At 70.4% G+C, this 17,472-nt stretch overlaps 5 protein-coding genes across 5 annotated transcripts in view; 2 read left to right on the top strand and 3 right to left on the bottom strand.

Moving 5' to 3' along the window:
• Positions 1-1,430: 1,430 nt before the first annotated feature.
• LOC132318209 (B-cadherin) lies at positions 1,431-7,863 on the bottom strand. Its single transcript, XM_059824655.1, has 15 exons — positions 7,599-7,863; positions 5,111-5,289; positions 4,922-5,032; positions 4,537-4,692; positions 4,302-4,446; positions 3,989-4,164; positions 3,777-3,905; positions 3,493-3,678; positions 3,177-3,421; positions 2,950-3,092; positions 2,529-2,753; positions 2,221-2,439; positions 1,997-2,127; positions 1,766-1,912; positions 1,431-1,643 (listed from the first exon to the last, which is right to left on the bottom strand). Exons 1-15 carry the CDS (start codon positions 7,750-7,752, stop codon positions 1,431-1,433), a joined length of 2,559 nt encoding a protein of 852 aa, XP_059680638.1. The 5' UTR covers positions 7,753-7,863.
• A 1,051-nt stretch (positions 7,864-8,914) lies between these two features.
• Positions 8,915-10,126, top strand: LOC132318301 (cadherin-1-like). The gene is made up of 6 exons (XM_059825100.1): positions 8,915-8,956; positions 9,062-9,181; positions 9,270-9,425; positions 9,497-9,641; positions 9,717-9,892; positions 9,983-10,126. Exons 1-6 carry the CDS (start codon positions 8,915-8,917, stop codon positions 10,124-10,126), a joined length of 783 nt encoding a protein of 260 aa, XP_059681083.1.
• A 1,334-nt stretch (positions 10,127-11,460) lies between these two features.
• Positions 11,461-12,214, top strand: LOC132318281 (5-hydroxyisourate hydrolase-like). Its single transcript, XM_059825060.1, has 3 exons — positions 11,461-11,594; positions 11,787-11,922; positions 12,125-12,214. Exons 1-3 carry the CDS (start codon positions 11,461-11,463, stop codon positions 12,212-12,214), a joined length of 360 nt encoding a protein of 119 aa, XP_059681043.1.
• Positions 12,215-12,754: 540 nt separating this feature from the next.
• GAS8 (growth arrest specific 8) lies at positions 12,755-16,878 on the bottom strand. Its single transcript, XM_059825021.1, has 6 exons — positions 16,678-16,878; positions 16,228-16,395; positions 15,802-15,888; positions 14,563-14,772; positions 13,233-13,298; positions 12,755-12,904 (listed from the first exon to the last, which is right to left on the bottom strand). The coding sequence occupies exons 1-6, from the start codon at positions 16,855-16,857 to the stop codon at positions 12,755-12,757; spliced, it is 861 nt and encodes a 286-aa protein (XP_059681004.1). The 5' UTR covers positions 16,858-16,878.
• Positions 16,879-17,319: 441 nt separating this feature from the next.
• The window catches only part of DEF8 (differentially expressed in FDCP 8 homolog), a 3,912-nt gene continuing 3,759 nt past the window's right edge, over positions 17,320-17,472 (bottom strand). Inside the window, 1 exon segment of the mRNA XM_059825098.1 lies at positions 17,320-17,368. Coding sequence (XP_059681081.1) covers positions 17,320-17,368 — 49 coding nt within the window.

Here is a 17,472-nt window from a genome sequence, read left to right as displayed (position 1 = left end):
GAACCGCCCCGCCCCGCCCCGACGGGAGGCGGTGCCGCACCGCCCGCCCCGGCCCCCCGTACCCCCGGCCCCCCGTACCCCCGGTGCCCCCGGTACCCCGTACCCCCGGTACCCCCGTACCCCCGGTGCCCCGTACCCCCGGTGCCCCGGGCCGGGGGAGCTCCGTGGGTGCCCGTCCAGGGCTGTGGGTCCTTGGGGCGGGGGGGTCGGTGGGCGGCAGGAGCCGGGGGCAGCCCCGGGCGCACCCACCCCACGGCCCCCGCGGGTCCCGGCGCTGCGGGGGGCAAACGTCGCGCCCGGGGGCCCCACGCGGGAAGGAAGGGCCCACGGTCCCCCCCGAGATGCTGCAGCCCCCGTCCCCTCCATCCCCCCTCCCCTCGCCCCCCTCCATCCCCACGCACGGCAAAGCTGGGGGTGACCCCACGGCACGGAGAACCCCCCAGGGACCCCCGCTGCCACCGGCCGCCCCCCGGGGCTCCGGCGAGGGACAGAGTCCGGCCGGGGCTGGGCAGGGAGCCGGTGGGAAGCACGCGGGACCATCCCGGGGCTGAGCCCCCGGGGTGCTGGGACAGGGGCTGAGCCCCCCGGGACAGGGGCTGAGCCCCCCGCCCGCCTACAGCAGCAAAGCCCCTGGCCCCACGGGTGGATGGATTTATTGCCCGTAGCCGTGGGGCCGGGGTCCCGCTGGGGCTGGGGGCTGCCGTGCCAGCACCGCCACGCGTGAGGCCACGGGCACCCCGCGGGGACGGGGGGGCAGCCTCGGGGGGCTGCAGGCGCACAGGGCCCTGGCACGGGGGGAGCTGCAAGGCCAGGAGGGATTTGGCACCGTGAATGCCCCGTGCCACTGGTGCCGCTCCCACGGGGAGCTCGGTGCCCTACCCACGCCCGCCTGCACTAGCACTGCACCCCACGGGGGTAAGGACACCCTGGGGGAGCCCCCGCTGCTGGGGGGCCACGGCATTGCCCCCCGCGGGGGCGATGCTGCAGCCGTACCCGCGGGTACCACGCCGGGGCAGGGAGCAGCTGGGCGCTGCGGCGGGCAAGGGGGACAGGGCTGGGGGGTCTGAGGGGGCCACAGCAGGGCTGGGGGGGGGGGCACAGTGGGGCTGGGGTCAGCACCAACCCCTGGGGTGGGCAGCAGCTCCCTGGGGACCTCTCCCAGGGCACAAAGCTACGCAGAGGCTGGAGCATCTGAAAAAAACCCACATTCTTTATTAAAACTTACACCAGCACCCGCTCACCTCGTCCGTAGCATCACACTACCTTTATTTCATACATTTAAAAAAAAAAATATATATAACCAAGAAAAATACAGGTGAGGAAGGTGTGGGGGCTGCCGCCGAGGCAGGGGGCACGGCAGGAGGGGGCAGCCCCAAGGCACGGGCAGCGGTAAGGCGTGGGGCAGGGGAGCAGTGGGGCCGGGGGGGTTCCTAGTCGTCCTCCTCCCCGCCGCCGTAGAGGTCCGCCAGCTTCTTGAAGCGGCTGCCCCAGTCGTTGAGGTAGTCGTAGTCCTGGTCGCGGTCGGAGGCGGAGGAGTTGAGGGAGCTGAGCGAGGTGGCCTCCGAGCCGCTGCCCTCGTAGTCAAACACCAGCAGGGAGTCGTACGGGGGGGCAGTGGGGTCCGTGTCGGCCGCCTTCAGGTTCTGGGGGGGGCAGAGGGGTCAGCACCCCGCACCCCTGGGCTGGGGACGCTGCTGACCGGGGCCAGCACAGGTCGGGGGGACTGCGCCGAACCGCTTTGCCCCCCCCGAGGGCCAGAGCTCACCTCCTCGATGAAGGTGCCGATGTCGTCGGGGTTGGCGGGCCGGGGCCGGTACTGGGGGGCCGGCAGGAGGGTGGGGGCCACGTCGTTGCGGAGCAACACTTCGGGGCGGGCGTCCAGGCCCCGGTGCAGCTGCCGCAGGTCGTAGTCCTGGGGGGGACACACACACGATGGAGAGGGACAGGGTCAGGCCACCCACAGCGGTCCCTGCCCCGAACCCCGCGGGACACCCACCTGGTCCTCCTCCCCACCGCCCTCCTCCCCGTAGTAAAAGACGTTGTCCCGCGTGTCATCCTCGGGCAGCAGCAGCGGCTCCTTCGCCACCTTCCTCCTCCTCACGAAGAGCAGCAGCAGCAGCAGGATGACTGGGGGGAGCAGCAGCGTCAGTGGGGATGCCCCCCCCAATCTGCCCCATGGGGGGCTGCAGCCCCGGGACCCCCAGGGACCCCCCCACTCACGCAGCAAGGCCAGGAGGGCACCCAGGGCAGCGAGGACGAAGGGCAGGCCGGTGGCGGGCTGGGGTCTGTGGGGACAGCTCTGCACCGGCCCCTCACAGTCGCAGACCTGCGCAGCGATGACGGTGAGCTGGGCTTTGCCCGGCCGGTCGAGGAGCCGCAGGTAGACGCTGTAGAGGTCCGGCTCCAGCGGTGCCACCAGCCGCAGGGTGACCGTGTCACCTGCGTGAGATGGGTGGCTCGCGGGGGGATGCACGGGTAACGGCGCCACAGCGCAGCCTGCGTCACACCGAGCATCCCCCCCACGGTACCGTCATCGCCGACCTCCACGGCCCAGCTGTCCCCCGAGCCGTGGCTGAGCTCGGCGCGGAAGGGGCCGGTGTTGGGGGGCAGGTCCCTGTCGGTGACGGTGAGGACCTGGGGCTGGGGACTGCGGTTGCAGACGGTGATGTCCCGGGGCTCGGCCTCGGGGCCGTGGTCGTTCACGTCGAGCAGGGTGAGGAGCAGGGTGCCGGTGCCCGTGGCCGGCGGCGAGCCTGAGGGGAGGAGCGATGCTGGAGGGGGGATCCCCAAAACCAGGACCCTCACGGGGATGGGGCTGCCCTGAGCAGGGGTGGGGACAGGCAGCCTCCGGCACCACTCCGTGCCGGAGCTGGGATGCGGCTCCCAGTGATGGCAGCACGTGTCCCTCACGCGGGACGGAGGAACAAAGGCCTCTTTCATGGCCCTCACCGTCATCCACGGCCAGCAGCACGGCGGTGTAGGTGCTGTTCTTGGTGAAGGGGGACTCGCGGTCCAGGTGGTCCCGTGCCATCACGAGGCCGTTCTCAGGGTGCACGGCCAGCCACCCCGCCGGGTCGTGCCCCACCAGGTACCTGGGGGGCAGATGGGAGCTAGTGCCGCAGCAGGGGACAGCGGGGACCCCCCCAGACCTTGACCCCAACCCCAGCGCCACTCACTTGATCCTCTGCCCCTGAGCCTTGTCGGGGTCCTGAGCCGTGCAGGAGGCGAGGGTCTGCCCCGGCGGCACGTCCTCCGGCACCTGGGCGAGCTGCACCAGCGGCTTGAAGACGGGCGCCTCGTTGACATCCTCCACGTTGACCGTCACCGTAGCGGTGGCCGTCGGCAGCTTCACGGCGAAGGGGGCCTCGTTGGCCACGGCCACGTGGAGCACGAACTGCTTCTTGGCCTCGTAGTCCAGACCCTGGGAGAGGGGAGGGGACGGGCAGCACCCCACCACGGGCAGTGAGGGGGACACACGGGGGGAACACACACCTTGGCGGTGCGGAGGACGCCCTCGTTGCTGGCAGGGTCAGTGGCGATGGCGAAGGCACCTCCCTCGTTGCCGCGCAGGATGGAGTAGACAGCTCGCCACGCTGGCGTGTTCGGCTCGTCCAGATCGGTGGTGGCCAGCCGGGCCACCTCCCGCCCGGCCTCGTTCTCTGGCACGGCCGCCTCGTACTGCGGGTCAGGGGCACCGTCAGCGCCGCAGCCCAGTGGGCACCAGCCTGGCCCTGGCCCGTGGGGAGAGGGTCCCGCCGGGGGGGTCCCCACAATACCGTTTTGGGGTCGAACTCGGGGGCGTTGTCGTTGACATCTGCAATCTCAATCACCGCCAATGCCATCGTGGTCAGCCCCTCGCCGTCCAGGTCGGCCGCCTGCACGGTCAGCGTGTACTCCCGCACGCGCTGCGGCAGACAGACAGACAGACACCCCATCAGCCCCCCGCCTGGGACTGGGGCCGGCCGCCCCACGGTGCTGCAGAGCCCACCTCCCGGTCGAGGCCGCTGGCGATGACGCTGAGGGTGCCGGTGGCCCTGTTGACGGTGAACATGTGGGGATGGGGCTCCCGCGGCTCCTGGCTGAGGATGGAGTAGGCGATGACACCGTTGTAGGTCTCCACCGCGTCGTCCGCATCCGTGGCGGTCACCTGCATCACGGAGGTGCCTGGGGACGGGGCATCCCAGTGAGTGGGGTGAGTGGAGGGGACGGAACACCCACGTCCCCATGGGGACGGTCCCAGGGCTCTCCCCAAGGGACATGGCCAGCGGGAGACAGAGCTTCCCCACAGCACGGGGTCCTACCCGGCAAAGCGCCCTCGGGCACGGAGCCCCTGAAGACCTCCTGCGCGAACTGGGGCTTGTTGTCGTTCTGGTCCGTCACCGTGACTATGATCTCCATCGGCTCCTCCACCGGTTTGCCGTTCTCGGACACAGCGTGGGAGAAAAGCTGCGGGATGGAGGGGTGAGCAGGGGGGCCGGCACGGCACGGCACGGCACGGCGACACACCGTGGCACCCCCCGGCAGGCAGGGACCTACGTGGTACTTGTCGATGCGCTCCCGGTCCAGCGGCTGCGTCACCTTCATCCAGCCGGACTCCTTCTCGATGGTGAAGACGCCCTCGGGGGGGGCGTCCGCCCCCTGCCCTGTGATGCTGTAGAAGATCTTGGTGTCTCTGTCCCGGTTGGATTTGATCTGGGAGGAAATGGGGGGGGGGGGGGCTCAGCACCCCTCCCGCCCCCCTCCAGCGGCATCACACCCTGCCCCGATGCAGGGGGGATGGCCACCGCCGGCATCGCTCCCACCCTCGACGTGCCCAGCTATGCCCAGCCCCCTGCCCAGAGGTGGGGGGGATGGACCCCTCCCCGGTGCTCACGTCCACACCCGGACCACCAGCCCCCCACCCATACTGCCCCCCCCGTACCTGAACCAGCTTTTTGGGGAAGGGACCCCTCTCATTTTCGGGAACCTTGATGGGGGGGATCACCCAGTCCCTCTTCCGTCTCCTGGGAGCGGCGCGAGCCCCGGGGAGCTCCTGCGGGATGGGGGGGGGCGGGTGAGGGCGCAGCAGGCCGGGGGGTTCGGGGTGGGGGGGGCAGCTGGGCAGCATTACCTGGGGGGAGCGCCTGCTCCGCACGGGGCGCAGGGCAGGGTCCAGCCGGCTGGTGGCATCCCGGGGGGGGACGGTGAGCACCCCGCCCGCCCCCAGCAGCTGTAGGGGGTCCCCGTCCTCCTGCGCCCCGACATCGGGCTCCTCGGTCCCATACGGCCCCGCGCAGCCGCCGGAGCTTGCTGCAAGAGGGTGGGGGGTCAGGGTGACCGTGGGGGGACCTGTCCCCAAGCCCCCCCGTGCCAGCAGCCCCAGGACCTGGCACCCCCCCGCCTCCGGAGGCAGGGCAGGCAGGGGATGCCGGGAGCGGCGCAGGCACAGGAGCGGGGCGCAGGTTTCGGGCGCAGGTTTCGGCTTTGTTTCATAGATGACGGGAAATTCCTGGGCAGGCAGAGCCCTGCCCCAGCCCCCCACCCGCTGTGTCACCCCCCTCGGGGCTCCCAGCCCCCCACGGCCAGGACATGGGGGGCAGCACGGGGCCCCCCACCCAGGACCACGCTGCATCCCCCCCGCTGGACACAGCTCGGGCCCCCGCACCCCCGGCCGGGAGGCAGGATTAGGGGATTAGCAGAGCTAAACCAGCTCCGGAGGCTGAGCGGCCATGGGAGCCGGGAGGGGACAGGGAGCCGGGCTGGGGGGGCTGCGGGGACGGGGGGAGACGTGGAGCGGGGCAAGGAGAGCTGCGCCCCACAGCTGCCCCACACCGGGGCGGGGAGCGAGCCCTGGGGCAACGGCGGGGCCCTTCGCCCCCACGCCAGCGCAGCAGCCGTGCCTGGAGGGCAGCGCCAAGGGCCCCTCCCAGCCGAGATGGCGGCGATAAGGGACATCGGTGGGGACGGGAGGGCCCCAGGCACCCCAGCCAGCGGGGCCAGGGCACGAGGAGCCCAGGGGAGTCCCCAGCACCCACCTTGTGAGCCCCCAGCACCCGCCGTGGGGAGCCCCCAGTCCTGCTCCCCACCAACGGGCCAGGCGGCACAGCGGGGTCCGGGTCCGCAGCCTCACCCCAGCCCCTCTCGGGGGGCCGGACCCCGCCGTGCCCTCGGGGTCCCTCCACGCAGAGCCCACATGGCACCGTGCCCGCTCGGCGCTGCGGTGGAGCCGCACAGACGGTGCCCAGGCCATGTGCTGCCCACGGAGGAGTTTCGCAGCGGCGTGGCCGGACCCCAGCCCCTGCCCGCGGCGGGGGCCTGGCAGAGCCCAGCTCCGCTCCCGGCAGCCTGGCAGGAGCTGCCCGGCGGGCTCGGCTGAAGGAAGCGGAATGCGGCGTCCGAGGCGGGCGGAGGTCAGGGCCTCTCTTGGCACGGCGAGAGCACTTACCGCCAAGGAGTGCTTTTAGTGCTCCGCGGCCATTAGGCGAGCGCTGGCTCCGGCCACGGTTCCCGAGCATCCCCGCTCCCCCGGGACGCCGCCGAGCGAGCGGGGCGAGCAGGCCCAGGCAACACCGGGCCAAGAGCCGGCGGCAGCGAGCCCCTGCCCAGTCTTGGGCCGGCCGGACTCTGCAGCCCCCGGTGCCATGCTCCTGCCCACGGCCAGCGAAGGGTGGTGCCGGGGCACCCAGTCCCATCGCCAGCCCGGCGCCAGGCACCCACCCTGCGGGGACCCAGCCCTGCCCCGGCAGCTGCCTGCGGGCGCCCCACGGCTGAACCAGAGGCACCAGCATCAGCCACCACCAGCCCCGGTGGGGCCAGATGGGCAGGTTGGGCACCGCCAGCCCCACGGCCCAGCCCCGCTGCTGGGGGGGCCACCACCAGCCCCACGGCCCAGCCCCGCTGCTGGGGGGGCCACCGCCAGCCCCACGGCCCAGCCCCGCTGCTGGGGGGGCCACCGCCAGCCCCACGGCCCAGCCCCGCTCCTGGGGGGGCCACCGCCAGCCCCACGGCCCAGCCCCGCTCCTGGGGGGGCCACCGCCAGCCCCACGGCCCAGCCCCGCTCCTGGGGGGGCCACCGCCAGCCCCACGGCCCAGCCCCGCTCCTGGGGGGGCCACCGCCAGCCCCACGGCCCAGCCCCGCTCCTGGGGGGGCCACCGCCAGCCCCACGGCCCAGCCCCGCTCCTGGGGGGGCCACCGCCAGCCCCACGGCCCAGCCCCGCTCCTGGGGGGGCACAGCCCTATAACGCAGGAGCCCGGCCAGCCCCACAGCCCGACCCCCCACCCAGGGAAGGACTCGTCCCATGGCCCAGCCCCACACCCCGGGGACCCCAGCCAGCCCCACACCCTGGGCAGCGCCAGCTCACCCCGAAAAGCCCCGACCCACGGCCCGGGGGGCATCAGCCGGCCCCAGAGCCGGCCCCACAAGCCCGCCGCCCCCAGCCCAGCCCAGCCCGCCCCCGGGGGCACGGCCCGCCCGGTCCCGGTCCCGGTCCCGATCCCGGTCCCGTTCCGGGCCCCGTTCCCGGCCCCGCACGGCCGGTGCCCCCGCCGCGCATCCCGCGGGATCCCGGGGGGTCCCGGGGGGTCCCGGGCGGAGCCGCGCCCCGACGACGCCGGTTACCTGGTGCCGGGAGCGGCCCGCGGCGCAGCCCCGGGGGGACGCACGGCCGGGCCGGGGGGGCGGCGAGCGCGGCGGCCGCCGGCAGGAGCGGGAGGAGGAGGAGGAGGAGGAGGATGAAGAGGAGCGGGCAGAGCCCGGAGCGCGGCCCCCGCATGGCCCGTCCGCCGTCGCCGCCGCCGCCGCTCCGGTCGCCGCCCGCCGCGCCCCGCCCCGCCCGCTGCAACGCGCCGCTCCAGGTGAGGCGGCGGCCGCGCAGGTACCGCCCCGCCCCGCCCCGGAGAGCGGCCCCCGGTCCCCCGGCACCCCCCGGGGACCCCCCCGGGCCCCGCCCGGTGCCTCCGTGCGGCCCCCCCGGTGCCTCCGTCCCCCCGCCGCCGTTCCCCCGCTACCCCTGCGCGGCCCCGGTGGGCACCGCCCGGGCATCCCGGGATCTCCGGGAGCCTTCCCGGTACCGCCGTGTGTCCCTCCATGTGCCTCCGGGCACCCCGCTCCCTCCCCGGTACCCCCGGCACCGCGGCCCGCTGCCCCCGCCGCTCCCCCTGGCCCCGGTGCCGGCCCCGGGGCTGCTCCGCTCCCGGTGCGACCTGTCCCCCCGCCCGGGGCTGCGGCTCCTGGGGACACCCGGGGACGGCCCCCCCCCCCCGGCCCGGGGACCGGCACCCTGTGGCGGGGGGTCTCACAGCACCCCCGGGCCCACCCTGCCGGGGGGGGTCGGGGTGCTCACCCCCGCCGGGGGGTCCCATGGGGCACCAGCCGCAGCGTTGCCCCCTCCCCGGCACCCTGGGGGGGCCCAGGGATCGCCTGGGGGTCACACCGCACTGGGGGGGGCGCTCCGAGTGTCCAAAGGGGTCCTCAGCACCCTGCCAGGGGGCTCAGCACCCTGGGGGGTCCTCAGCGCCCCTCAGTGCGTCGGGCTGCTGGTGGGGGACGGGCCTGGAGCTCCCCCCCCTCCTTTGGGTGCACAGGGTCCCCGGAGGGACGCAGGACCCCAGGGTGGGGCCACGCACGCACCCCAGCCCTGCTGCGGTTGGGTGTCCTGTGGCCCCTGTGGGACAGAGCCCCGGGGGGGTCCCAGGGCCCCGGCTTCTCTGTGTCCCCCCCCAGTCCAGAGCAGCGTTATTGGGCGCAGGGCCCCCAGGTGGGTCCCTCCCGGGCACCCCTCCGGGGCTGGCGGTGGCAGCTGGGCCCCCACCTGCGCGTGCTGGCACCCGTGGGCTGGTGCTCGGCTTTCCCGGCAGGCCTCGGCCAAGGTCACGGCCGGCCGCAGGGAAGGTCCCCAGCTGGCGCCTGGAAGAGCAGCCAGCGCAGCCGGAGCCATGTCGCCCTGCACCTTCGCCCTCCTCCTCCTCGTCCTCCGTGTAGGACCATCCCGATGCACGTTGGAGGGGGGAAGGCAGCGGGACAGCCCCCCCACGGCCTCTGGGCAGAGCTCTGCCCCCCACCCCGGCCCCTCCATCCCGCAGGATGTGCTGACCTTCCCCGCGCCCGGCCGTGGCCTCCATCGGCAGAAGAGGGACTGGGTCATCCCCCCCATCAACTGCCCCGAGAACGAGCGGGGGCCCTTCCCCAAGAAGCTGGTGCAGGTACACGGCTCCGCAGGGACGGGGTGCAGGGCAGGGGGGTCTCCGGAGCGCCGGGACCCCTCTAACCCCCGCTCCACCTCGCCGCCAGATCAAATCCAACAAGGACAAGGAGACCAAGGTTTTCTACAGCATCACGGGGCAGGGGGCGGACACCCCCCCCGTGGGCGTCTTCACCATTGAGCGGGAGACGGGGTGGCTGGAGGTGACGAAGCCGCTGGACCGAGAGGAGATGGATAAATACGTCGTGAGTAGGGGGCCAGGACGGGGAGGGGACGGTCCCCGGGGCCGTGCGCGGGCTGACGGTGCCCCTCGCAGCTCTTGTCCCATGCCGTGTCGGCCAACGGGCAGCCCGTGGAGGACCCCATGGAGATCATCATCACCGTGAAGGACCAGAATGACAACCGGCCTGTCTTCACCGAGGCAGTTTTCCACGGCACCGTGCCGGAGGGGGCTGAGCCAGGTGAGACCAATGCTGCTGAGCAGGAGGTGGCGGTGGGGGGACAGGGGAGATGTCACCAATAAGCGCCTGCTCCAGGGACCCCTGTGCTGCGGGTGCTGGCCACGGACGCGGATGACGCCGAGAGCTCCAGCAACGGGGTCGTGGTCTACTCCATCCTGCGCCAGATGCCGGACCAGCCCCAGCCCAACATGTTTGCCATCAACGGCAGCACCGGGGTGATCTCCGTGGCTGCAGTGGGGCTGGTGGCACAGGTGAGCCCCAGGCATGGCCCGTCAGCCCCCCCGGACCCCCCAGCCTGGCTCTCGCCCCCCGTTTGAGGGTGACACAGCCTCTCGTTGCAGGCGGTCCCCGAATACACCCTGGAGATCCAGGCAGCTGACATGGAAGGATACGGGCTGCAGGCCACTGCCACAGCCCTCATCAAAGTGCAGGTGAGGCGCCGAGCCCACCCTGTGCCCCCACGGCAGGCGGACAGGCATGGTTAGGCCGCGGTGAAGCTGCTGCCTGCTCCTGGCAGCCCCCACGTGCTCGGCCGCCACACCGCCCATGCGCTCCGGGAGCTTTCCAGGGAGGGAGGTGAAGCTGGGATGGCAGCTCCGCCGTGGCTCCTCCTGGCCCGGCGCCCCGGCATCCCGCCGGGCTCTGGTCCACCAGCCCCAGGGCCACGGTGCTGCCAGAGCGTGGGTGCCGGCGGGACTCCTGGGCGCACCTCCCAGGGGGAAGCCACCCGCACTGGCTCGGCCCAGCCGGGGAGGAGCGCCTGGTCCTGCCGCAGTCCCACGCTGGGATAGCGGCGTCCAGCCTCGCCAACTCCGTGGGGAGAAGTCGCGGCGCCAGGAAGGGCAGCCGGGGTAGAGGATGGCATTTTGCATGGTGTCACCGGCTGCAGGTCCCTGGCTGAGCGGGACAGAGGAGAGCCAGGTAAGCAGCCGGGCACCCTTGCTCGTGGTTGAGCCTCTCCGGCGTCCCCACTCCAGCCGGCAGCCAAGGCCTGGAGCCAGTGCCGGGATGGCAGCGAGAGCTGGTCCCGCTCCAGGCAAGCAGCCTGGCCAGGCCCGGCTGGCAGCAGCCCCGGAGCAGCGGGGTGCAGCCCGCGGGTTGCGCTCCCACCCTGCCGAGCACGACCTGGGGGGTCCCAGAGGGGAAGGGGCCCGGTCGCCCCAGCCAGCGCTGCCATTGACCCTGTGCTGGCTGCCTGCCCCAGGCAGCCCCGGAGCGCTTGCAGGGTTAACATCCGCCCGCACGTGACACTGCGGGCAGGGAAGGCGACAGGGACCAGGGACGGGGCTGCTTCCTCCCTGGGTTCAGGCCAGCCATTGCTGCCGTGCCGCGGCCCACTGGGACAGGCAGGTGAGCGGGGAGCCTGGCGCTGCCCCGGGCACGCAGCCCTCCGGCCAGGCAGGAACGCGGCAGGCACCCACGCCGCGGGTGGCGGCAGCGCCCGGGGTGCGCAGGCAGCCGCCGGGGAAGGCGGTGCCCCACTGCGGGCAGGGCCCTGGCACCGCGGCCACGGGGCTGGTTGGAGCTGAGCCCCACGGCATGGGAAGGATGTGGGCGCCCGTGTCCCGGCCCTGCGGCGCAGCGGGGTGCTGGGACAGGGGGCTGTGCTGGGACAGCCCTGGCTGAGCGGCTGCCGGCCCGGGGGCTGCAGGGAGGGGGCACACAGGCGGCCTGGCCCAGGGCCCCTGCGGAGAGGGGCTGGGGGCACCCGGGGGCTCGGCTGCGGCACAGCCTGCTGTAGCACAGCAGAGCGGGGAGGCGGACAGCACTGCCGGGACACATCCCAACCCTACTCCCTCCTCTGCCCCAGGCCGGAGGCATGTCCCAGACGGGGAACGGCTCCCTGACCACCCACGTGCTGAACACGGCCACGGGGCTGCCGGCAGCCGGCCTCGCCATCCGCCTGGCCCAGCTGCAGGAGCCAGGGCCGCAGTGGACGGAGCTGGTGCAGAGGTAGGAGAGCCGGCGGCAGTGAAACGGGCAGAGGATGCTGGTGCCTGTCCCACCTGAGCCAGCGACGGCCCGGAGAGGCTGCCCAGCCTTTGCCCCGGGGGCTGCCGGCAGCAGGGCTGGTCCTCGGGGCTGGTGACAGCCACCACGGTAGGGGACAGCCAGTATGGCAGGGCTTGCTCCTTCTGATTTCAGGTGGACGGACGAGGACGGGCGCTGCCTGCCCCTCCTGGCTGTGGGGCAGGCCAAGGCCGGCACCTACAAGCTGCGCTTTGAGACGGCGGCGTACTGGCAGGGCCTGGGCCACGCCAGCTTCTACCCCTTCGTGGAGGTACGGAGCGCGGGGAGCAGGGGAGGGAGTTGGCCTTGGCTGAAACCGGGGTCCGGGTGCCACAGCCAGGCTTGTGGGATCTGCCTGCTCCCTCCTATGGCACTGCCGGCTCTGCTCTCCGAGCATCCCCCAGGGCCTGGCTCCGGCTAGCTGAGCCCTGCCGCAGGGGGATCCCAGCCGCTGCCTCCTCGCTCTCCCCCAGGTCGTCTTCACCGTCACTGACCCGGCCCAGAAGCTGCACATCCCGCTGCTGATCAGCCCCTACTCCTACACAACGTACCGGGGCAGTTAGGGGAAAGGCACGTCCTCCCCCCAGGGCCACAGGTCACCGCGGGGGGAACTACGACACCGACGCCATTAAAGGCTTCAAACAGCACTGTTCGTCTCAAAAAAATCACCTTCCTGGGGGCAGCACACACTTGGCTGCTCGAGGGGGAAAGGATGGGAGCCCCAGGGGTAGCGCAGCCGGGGGGGGCAGCCCAGGAGGTGGGGGAGCCTGGGGGGGGCCCCCGTGCAGGTCCCCACTCCAGCCTGGTCCGGCGGGTGGGATACCGGGAACCCTCCGGCTGCGCCGTGGTCCTGGGCCACGCTGGCACTGCTCGGCCAGAGCCGACCCAGCTGGCAGCTGCCTGTGGCTGACGTCCCCCACGGCAGGAGTGGGGGGCTGCTGGGGGGCAGCTCCGGAGCAACGGCACACCCCCCCGGGGAGGAGAGAGAGGGTCCCCCGGGTCCTGCAGTAGGCTCCCTGGGGTCTGTTTAATGGCGCGGAGCACCAAGGGGGCACAGCCCCGCTCCCGGCACGGCACGGCGGGTCCCTCGGTGCTGGCTGGCGTCAGGTGGGCACGGCAACGAGTCCGGCGGGGCCCTGCCCCAGCGCCTGCCCCGGCACGGGGCTCGCCAGGGGCTTGAAGCCCAGGTTGTCCAGGGGGATGCCAAAGGCCGTCAGCTTTGCCTCGAACGTCTGCAGCATGTCATTGTGTGCCTGCAAGAGAAGCGCCCCGTGGTCAGCCCAAAGCCCAGCCCCTCCTCTTCTGGGCACGGGCTCCCTGCACCCCCCTGCATGGCGGGGGGACCCCAACATTGCCTTCCGTCACGGGGCGAACAGGGGAAAACTGCAGCCTGGGCTGGGTCCTGCCTGGCCCAGGGCATGACGCAGCTCAGCCGGCCTGTGGCGTGTTCCCTTCCCTCCGCTCCGTCCATGGCCTGGAGCGGAAGAACCCCTTCCTGTGTCCCCAAGCCACAGCCACCACCCAACAGCCCCCAGCCCTGACCCGTGGGGGGGCCAGGGCAGCCCCAGCCCTTTCCCTCACCTTGCAGGCTCGGGCCAGCTGGAGCTGCAGGTCCTTGATGGTCGTGTTCTTGGAATTGAGCATGTCCTGCAAAGGGAGACGGCGCGTCAGGCAGCGGCTGCCCAGCCACAGGGGCACAGTGGCCGTGCTGCAGGCGGGAGCGGCGTGGGAGAGCGCACGGAGGAGCTGCTGCGCGGTGGCCGAGCTGGCACCAGGGCCTGGCTCAAGCGGAGCAGCTCGCAGCATGGCCTGGCATGCGGCCACCACCCTGCTGCCTGTGAGCCAGCACTGCCAGGGACAGCCAGCCCCAGGCAGAGGCGAGGGACAGAGACTGCCCGGACCAACACCACAAGCGCCAGCACAGCCCCGCCATCATCGTCAGCCCCGCTGCAAGGCGGGGGGGCGACGGTAGCACCTGCTCCAGCAGCACCGCCCTGCCGTCGCGGCACCAGGGGAATTACAAGGAGAGAGTCTCCCCAAGAAGACGCTGGAGGCAGCTGAGCAGAGGAATTCCAGGACCCCAGCAGCTGCGGGAGAGCTCGACGCCGTGACGCCTTCCCAGGAATGTGTTTTCCTTCCTGCTGCTGTGGCACCTGCTCATAGGTGACACAACCGCTGCCCTGTCCTATGGCCCCGCAGCCTTGGCTGCTGCTGTGTGCGCTCCCAGGGCACCCTGGCAAGAGGGTGTCCACGAGCTTCGCTGCCACCCACCGCAGAGGGGACCTGGAAGGGGACAGGCGGGTGCGGGACGAGCGGGAGGGCAGCAGGGCGGTGGCCGAGCCGAACGCGGAACCCGCGTCCCCTGCGTCTCAACCCAACCCAAAGCAAGTGCTGCTTCTCCAGTTACAGCTGCGGCAGGCTCCAGGAATGCGGGTCTCTGAGCCTCCGCGCCGAGGCTTTCTGCATACGTATTTTTAGCATGGCAGACGTTGCAGAGCCCCGAGAAGCCGTCTACGCTGTCTGCAGACAGGGAGGGCGGGTGAGATTCACCGGCTGTGACTCCCCGTGCACAGAGCACCCCGGGTCACTGACGGGCCCCATGTGCACCCGGCTGCTCGGTGGCACAGAGCGCTGGTGAGCGCTGCTTGGCCTGGGGCCATTCTCCTCGAAACAGGCCCCACCTGAGGGAGAGATCAGTGCCAAACTCTGACACCCACATGCTCTGCTCTCGAAGGAGAGCCGGAGTGCCTTGCAGCACCGTGCGTGGCCCCGGGAGTGCCGGGAACGAGTGACGTGGCAACTACAGCCACGTAGGATGGGGACTCGCACGCTCCAAGGTCTGTGTTCACCCCAGAGCAGCCTCGGCCCCCCAAGGCCAGCCTTCGCAGGGCCCCACGGCAGCACACGGTACCTCCAGCTTGTGCGAGACCAAGGAGAGGGCGCCCGGGTCGAGGTTGGAAATTGCGAAGACCTCGCTGAGCTCCACCTCCTTTTTCTCCAGGACGCTGAGGAGTCCTTTCAGCTTGCGCTCCAGGAGCAGGTTCTTGAAACCCGTCTTCTGCTGCACCTCAGTAATGGCTTTGGTGAACTTCTGATAGAGCTCATCTCGCTCCGCCTGCACCTGCTCCCAAAGACAGCACACCTTCACACCGTCCTCAGGACCCCCGGGGCTGGCGGCCACCCAGGGCTGGCAACAAACAGGGCCGGCAGCCTGGCCCTGCCTGCTCCAGCGAGAGCCCGGCCGGTCCCTACGGCACTTGCAGCCCGCAGGGAACGCAGGTGCCCGAGCACAGCTTCCCTCCCTCCCTCCCTCCGCAGCTGGCACCTCCTCAGCACCTCCATTTCTGCTTCCTCCTCCCCTCTGGGCACGGGACACCCCTGGCAGCAGAACGGGCTGACGGGCTCGCTACAGTACTATTTTAGACCTCAGCGAGGGCCCCACAGCACACGGGGGTCTCTCCTCTCCTCCTCACAGCTGGCAGGAGTCCCTGGCTCACAGCTAGTTAATAAGTGTCCTAATTAGGACACAATCTCTCCTCCACAGCCTATTTCTGAATGCACTGAATATGTTGCTGCCTTAATGATGGATTGTTAACGAGGCCTCAGATCAATGTTCATATTCCTGGGGATTTCTACGAATTGCAAATGAGCTCTCTTCTTACCTCACTAGATTTATCTGGGTTAGCTGGGGGGTGGGGGGAGAAGAGGCTGAGTCTGGGAGAACTCAGTCAACAGGACTCATCCCGAGCCGCCCCGGCACGGCAAGCCAGGGGAGCAACCCCCAGATGCCGGCAGAAGAGGGGAGCGAGCGAGCTCCGGCCGGCGGTGGTGGCCCGTGACAATCTCTCCCCACGGTTCTGCCCCCAAGCCGCTGCTGCGGCCAGTCCCTCGCAGGCCAGGAAGGGACTGCCGGAGCGTGCATGAGTGCTTAGGGAAGTACAAGGCCAGGCCTGTCTGCTGACCGTGGGAGATGCCAAAGCTGTGAGAAGCTTTGTTGGAAGCAGCAGTTATCGCACGGCTCTGGATTAGAGCTTTGGAAAGCCCTCGGCTGAGCACAGACTCTCTGCTAAGCCCCTATGCCCAGCCCTCTGCGGAGGGGACAGGGTTTGGAGCGGGAAACGGGATGCCCGGATGCACCCGCAGCTCTCACCTTACTGAACCTCTGCTCCAGCACTTCGTGTTCCCACTGAAGATCCTTCAGTTCCTTCTGGGTGACTTTCAGACGGGCTTTTGTGTTCTGCGAGCGGGAGGGGACAGTTAAAGAACACGGGTTTCTCTGGGAGGTGTGGGGGATGCGTTCTGGCAAGGGAGGAGAGTGACCAGCAAAGAGATATGGGCGAGAAAAAACAGGCAGCACCCGCACCAACTCCCTTCCCTCTCTACACCGGGGGCTACTCCGGTTTCTCGCTGCCTGGGAGTCCCATCAGAGGTCTTATAAACACCCAGCTAAGCTGAAAGGGACTCAAAGGGCTTTGCTCAGCGATCTGGCCAAACCAAGCGGCAGAGGTCACTGCTGAGCGACTCCCTCTGGGAAACAGCCAGGGTGACTCGGGAAAGGACAGGGCTGGTCGCTCACTGTCAGGGCCTCCTTGTCCTTGTCATAGTGGACCAACTTCTTCTGCAGCTCAGACACCTGCTCCTGGGCCTGCTGCAGGGGCTCCTTCAGCTGCTTGTTCTGGAGCAGCACATCTGCCTTCTCCTTTTCCAAGTGATGCTCTCTCTTCTTCATCTCCTCCATCTGCTCCTGTTCTTGGGAACACAAGTGCCAACTCCTGGGAGCTGCCCAGCTCCTCAGAGCTTCCCACACTGTCAGGACACCCTCCCGCTGCTGGCCCAGCAAGACACATCTCCCTGTGCTCAAGAGCTTCGCTCGTGTAACGGCGTACAACCTTCAGGAGACCAGCAGCACCCACACCGCCACCTGGGAACTGGCCAGATCTGGGTGAAATCCTCACAGGACCGGTCCCTTGGTGGCAGGGTGACACCCTGTAGGCCAGGCAGGCTGCGGCAGGGGGACAGGCAGTACCTTCAGCAAGTTGATGAGCGCCAGGTTTTTGAGGGTGATATCGTTGTAGTAGTCCTTGATGTCACTGAAGGCCTTCTCGTGGTTCCTCATCAGCTCGCTGATCTGGCTGTTCTTCCTCTCCTCCACCTCGTGGATCTCGGTCTTCCTCCGCAAGTCGAGCTCGTCCCGCAGCACTTGCATCTTCTTGGTGTACTTGGCCTCGATCTCTGGGGGAGCGTGCAGCGGGCTGAGTGAGGACCTCCTGGAGACCCCGCCTAACGCACCCCAGCTCCATTAGCCAGCGCCAGCCCGGCACACACCACCACGGCATTACTCGAGGACAAGACACTCGTTAGCAGCATCACCGCAGCTGCCACCAGCGTGTGGAGCAGTTACGCTGGGACCAAGGAGAGCAGAGCCCAGAAATAGCATCCTTGGAAAGAGGGCATGGAAACACTCCAACTCAGCCCCTGAGAACCTGAAACGTCCCCTGAGGAGGTCACTGGAGCAAGGAGGACTCTGCAAGGGCTCCTCCAGCCACCCCACCCCGCAGCCTGGAGAAGCACGGCCAGGCAGCTGCGCTCAGCGGTACAGCCTGGCAGCAGCGACAGGCACCCTGCCTGCACCCTCAGCTCACGCTACAGGCACCCGGCCTCATTCCGTTCACATGATGCTGGGGGTCTGGCAGCCCCAGAGCACGGGGGAGCCAGAACTGGGGGAAAACCAGCCAGAATTGGGGGAAAACTAGTCCCCTTTCTGCTCGAGGCTCTGCCAGGGGGCCCGGCAGCACAGCAGAGCTCAGAGGAGCCGTCCCTG

This window comes from Gavia stellata, chromosome 15 (genome assembly GCF_030936135.1).
Source record: "Gavia stellata isolate bGavSte3 chromosome 15, bGavSte3.hap2, whole genome shotgun sequence".
NCBI classification, from domain to species: domain Eukaryota; kingdom Metazoa; phylum Chordata; class Aves; order Gaviiformes; family Gaviidae; genus Gavia; species Gavia stellata.
Note: the sequence above shows the minus strand (reverse complement) of the source record. Positions and strands in the feature narration are given on the sequence as shown.

Excerpts from the sequence above, each read along its gene's own strand:
- LOC132318209 (XM_059824655.1), bottom strand. The coding sequence starts at position 7,752 with ATGCGGGGGCCGCGCTCCGGGCTCTGCCCGCTCCTCTTCATCCTCCTC. Across the intron at positions 4,693-4,921 it reads TCCCCAAAAAGCTGGTTCAG|ATCAAATCCAACCGGGACAG; the intron begins GTACGGGGGGGG and ends ATTTCCTCCCAG. Across the intron at positions 3,422-3,492 it reads GCGTCCTCCGCACCGCCAAG|GGTCTGGACTACGAGGCCAA; the intron begins GTGTGTGTTCCC and ends CCCCTCTCCCAG.
- LOC132318301 (XM_059825100.1), top strand. The coding sequence starts at position 8,915 with ATGTCGCCCTGCACCTTCGCCCTCCTCCTCCTCGTCCTCCGT. Across the intron at positions 9,182-9,269 it reads TCCCCAAGAAGCTGGTGCAG|ATCAAATCCAACAAGGACAA; the intron begins GTACACGGCTCC and ends CCTCGCCGCCAG. Across the intron at positions 9,426-9,496 it reads AGGAGATGGATAAATACGTC|CTCTTGTCCCATGCCGTGTC; the intron begins GTGAGTAGGGGG and ends TGCCCCTCGCAG.
- LOC132318281 (XM_059825060.1), top strand. The coding sequence starts at position 11,461 with ATGTCCCAGACGGGGAACGGCTCCCTGACCACCCACGTGCTGAACACG. Across the intron at positions 11,595-11,786 it reads TGGACGGAGCTGGTGCAGAG|GTGGACGGACGAGGACGGGC; the intron begins GTAGGAGAGCCG and ends TTCTGATTTCAG. Across the intron at positions 11,923-12,124 it reads GCTTCTACCCCTTCGTGGAG|GTCGTCTTCACCGTCACTGA; the intron begins GTACGGAGCGCG and ends GCTCTCCCCCAG.
- GAS8 (XM_059825021.1), bottom strand. The coding sequence starts at position 16,857 with ATGCAAGTGCTGCGGGACGAGCTCGACTTGCGGAGGAAGACCGAGATC. Across the intron at positions 15,889-16,227 it reads AGGACAAGGAGGCCCTGACA|AACACAAAAGCCCGTCTGAA; the intron begins GTGAGCGACCAG and ends TCCCGCTCGCAG. Across the intron at positions 12,905-13,232 it reads AGCTGGCCCGAGCCTGCAAG|GCACACAATGACATGCTGCA; the intron begins GTGAGGGAAAGG and ends CTTCTCTTGCAG.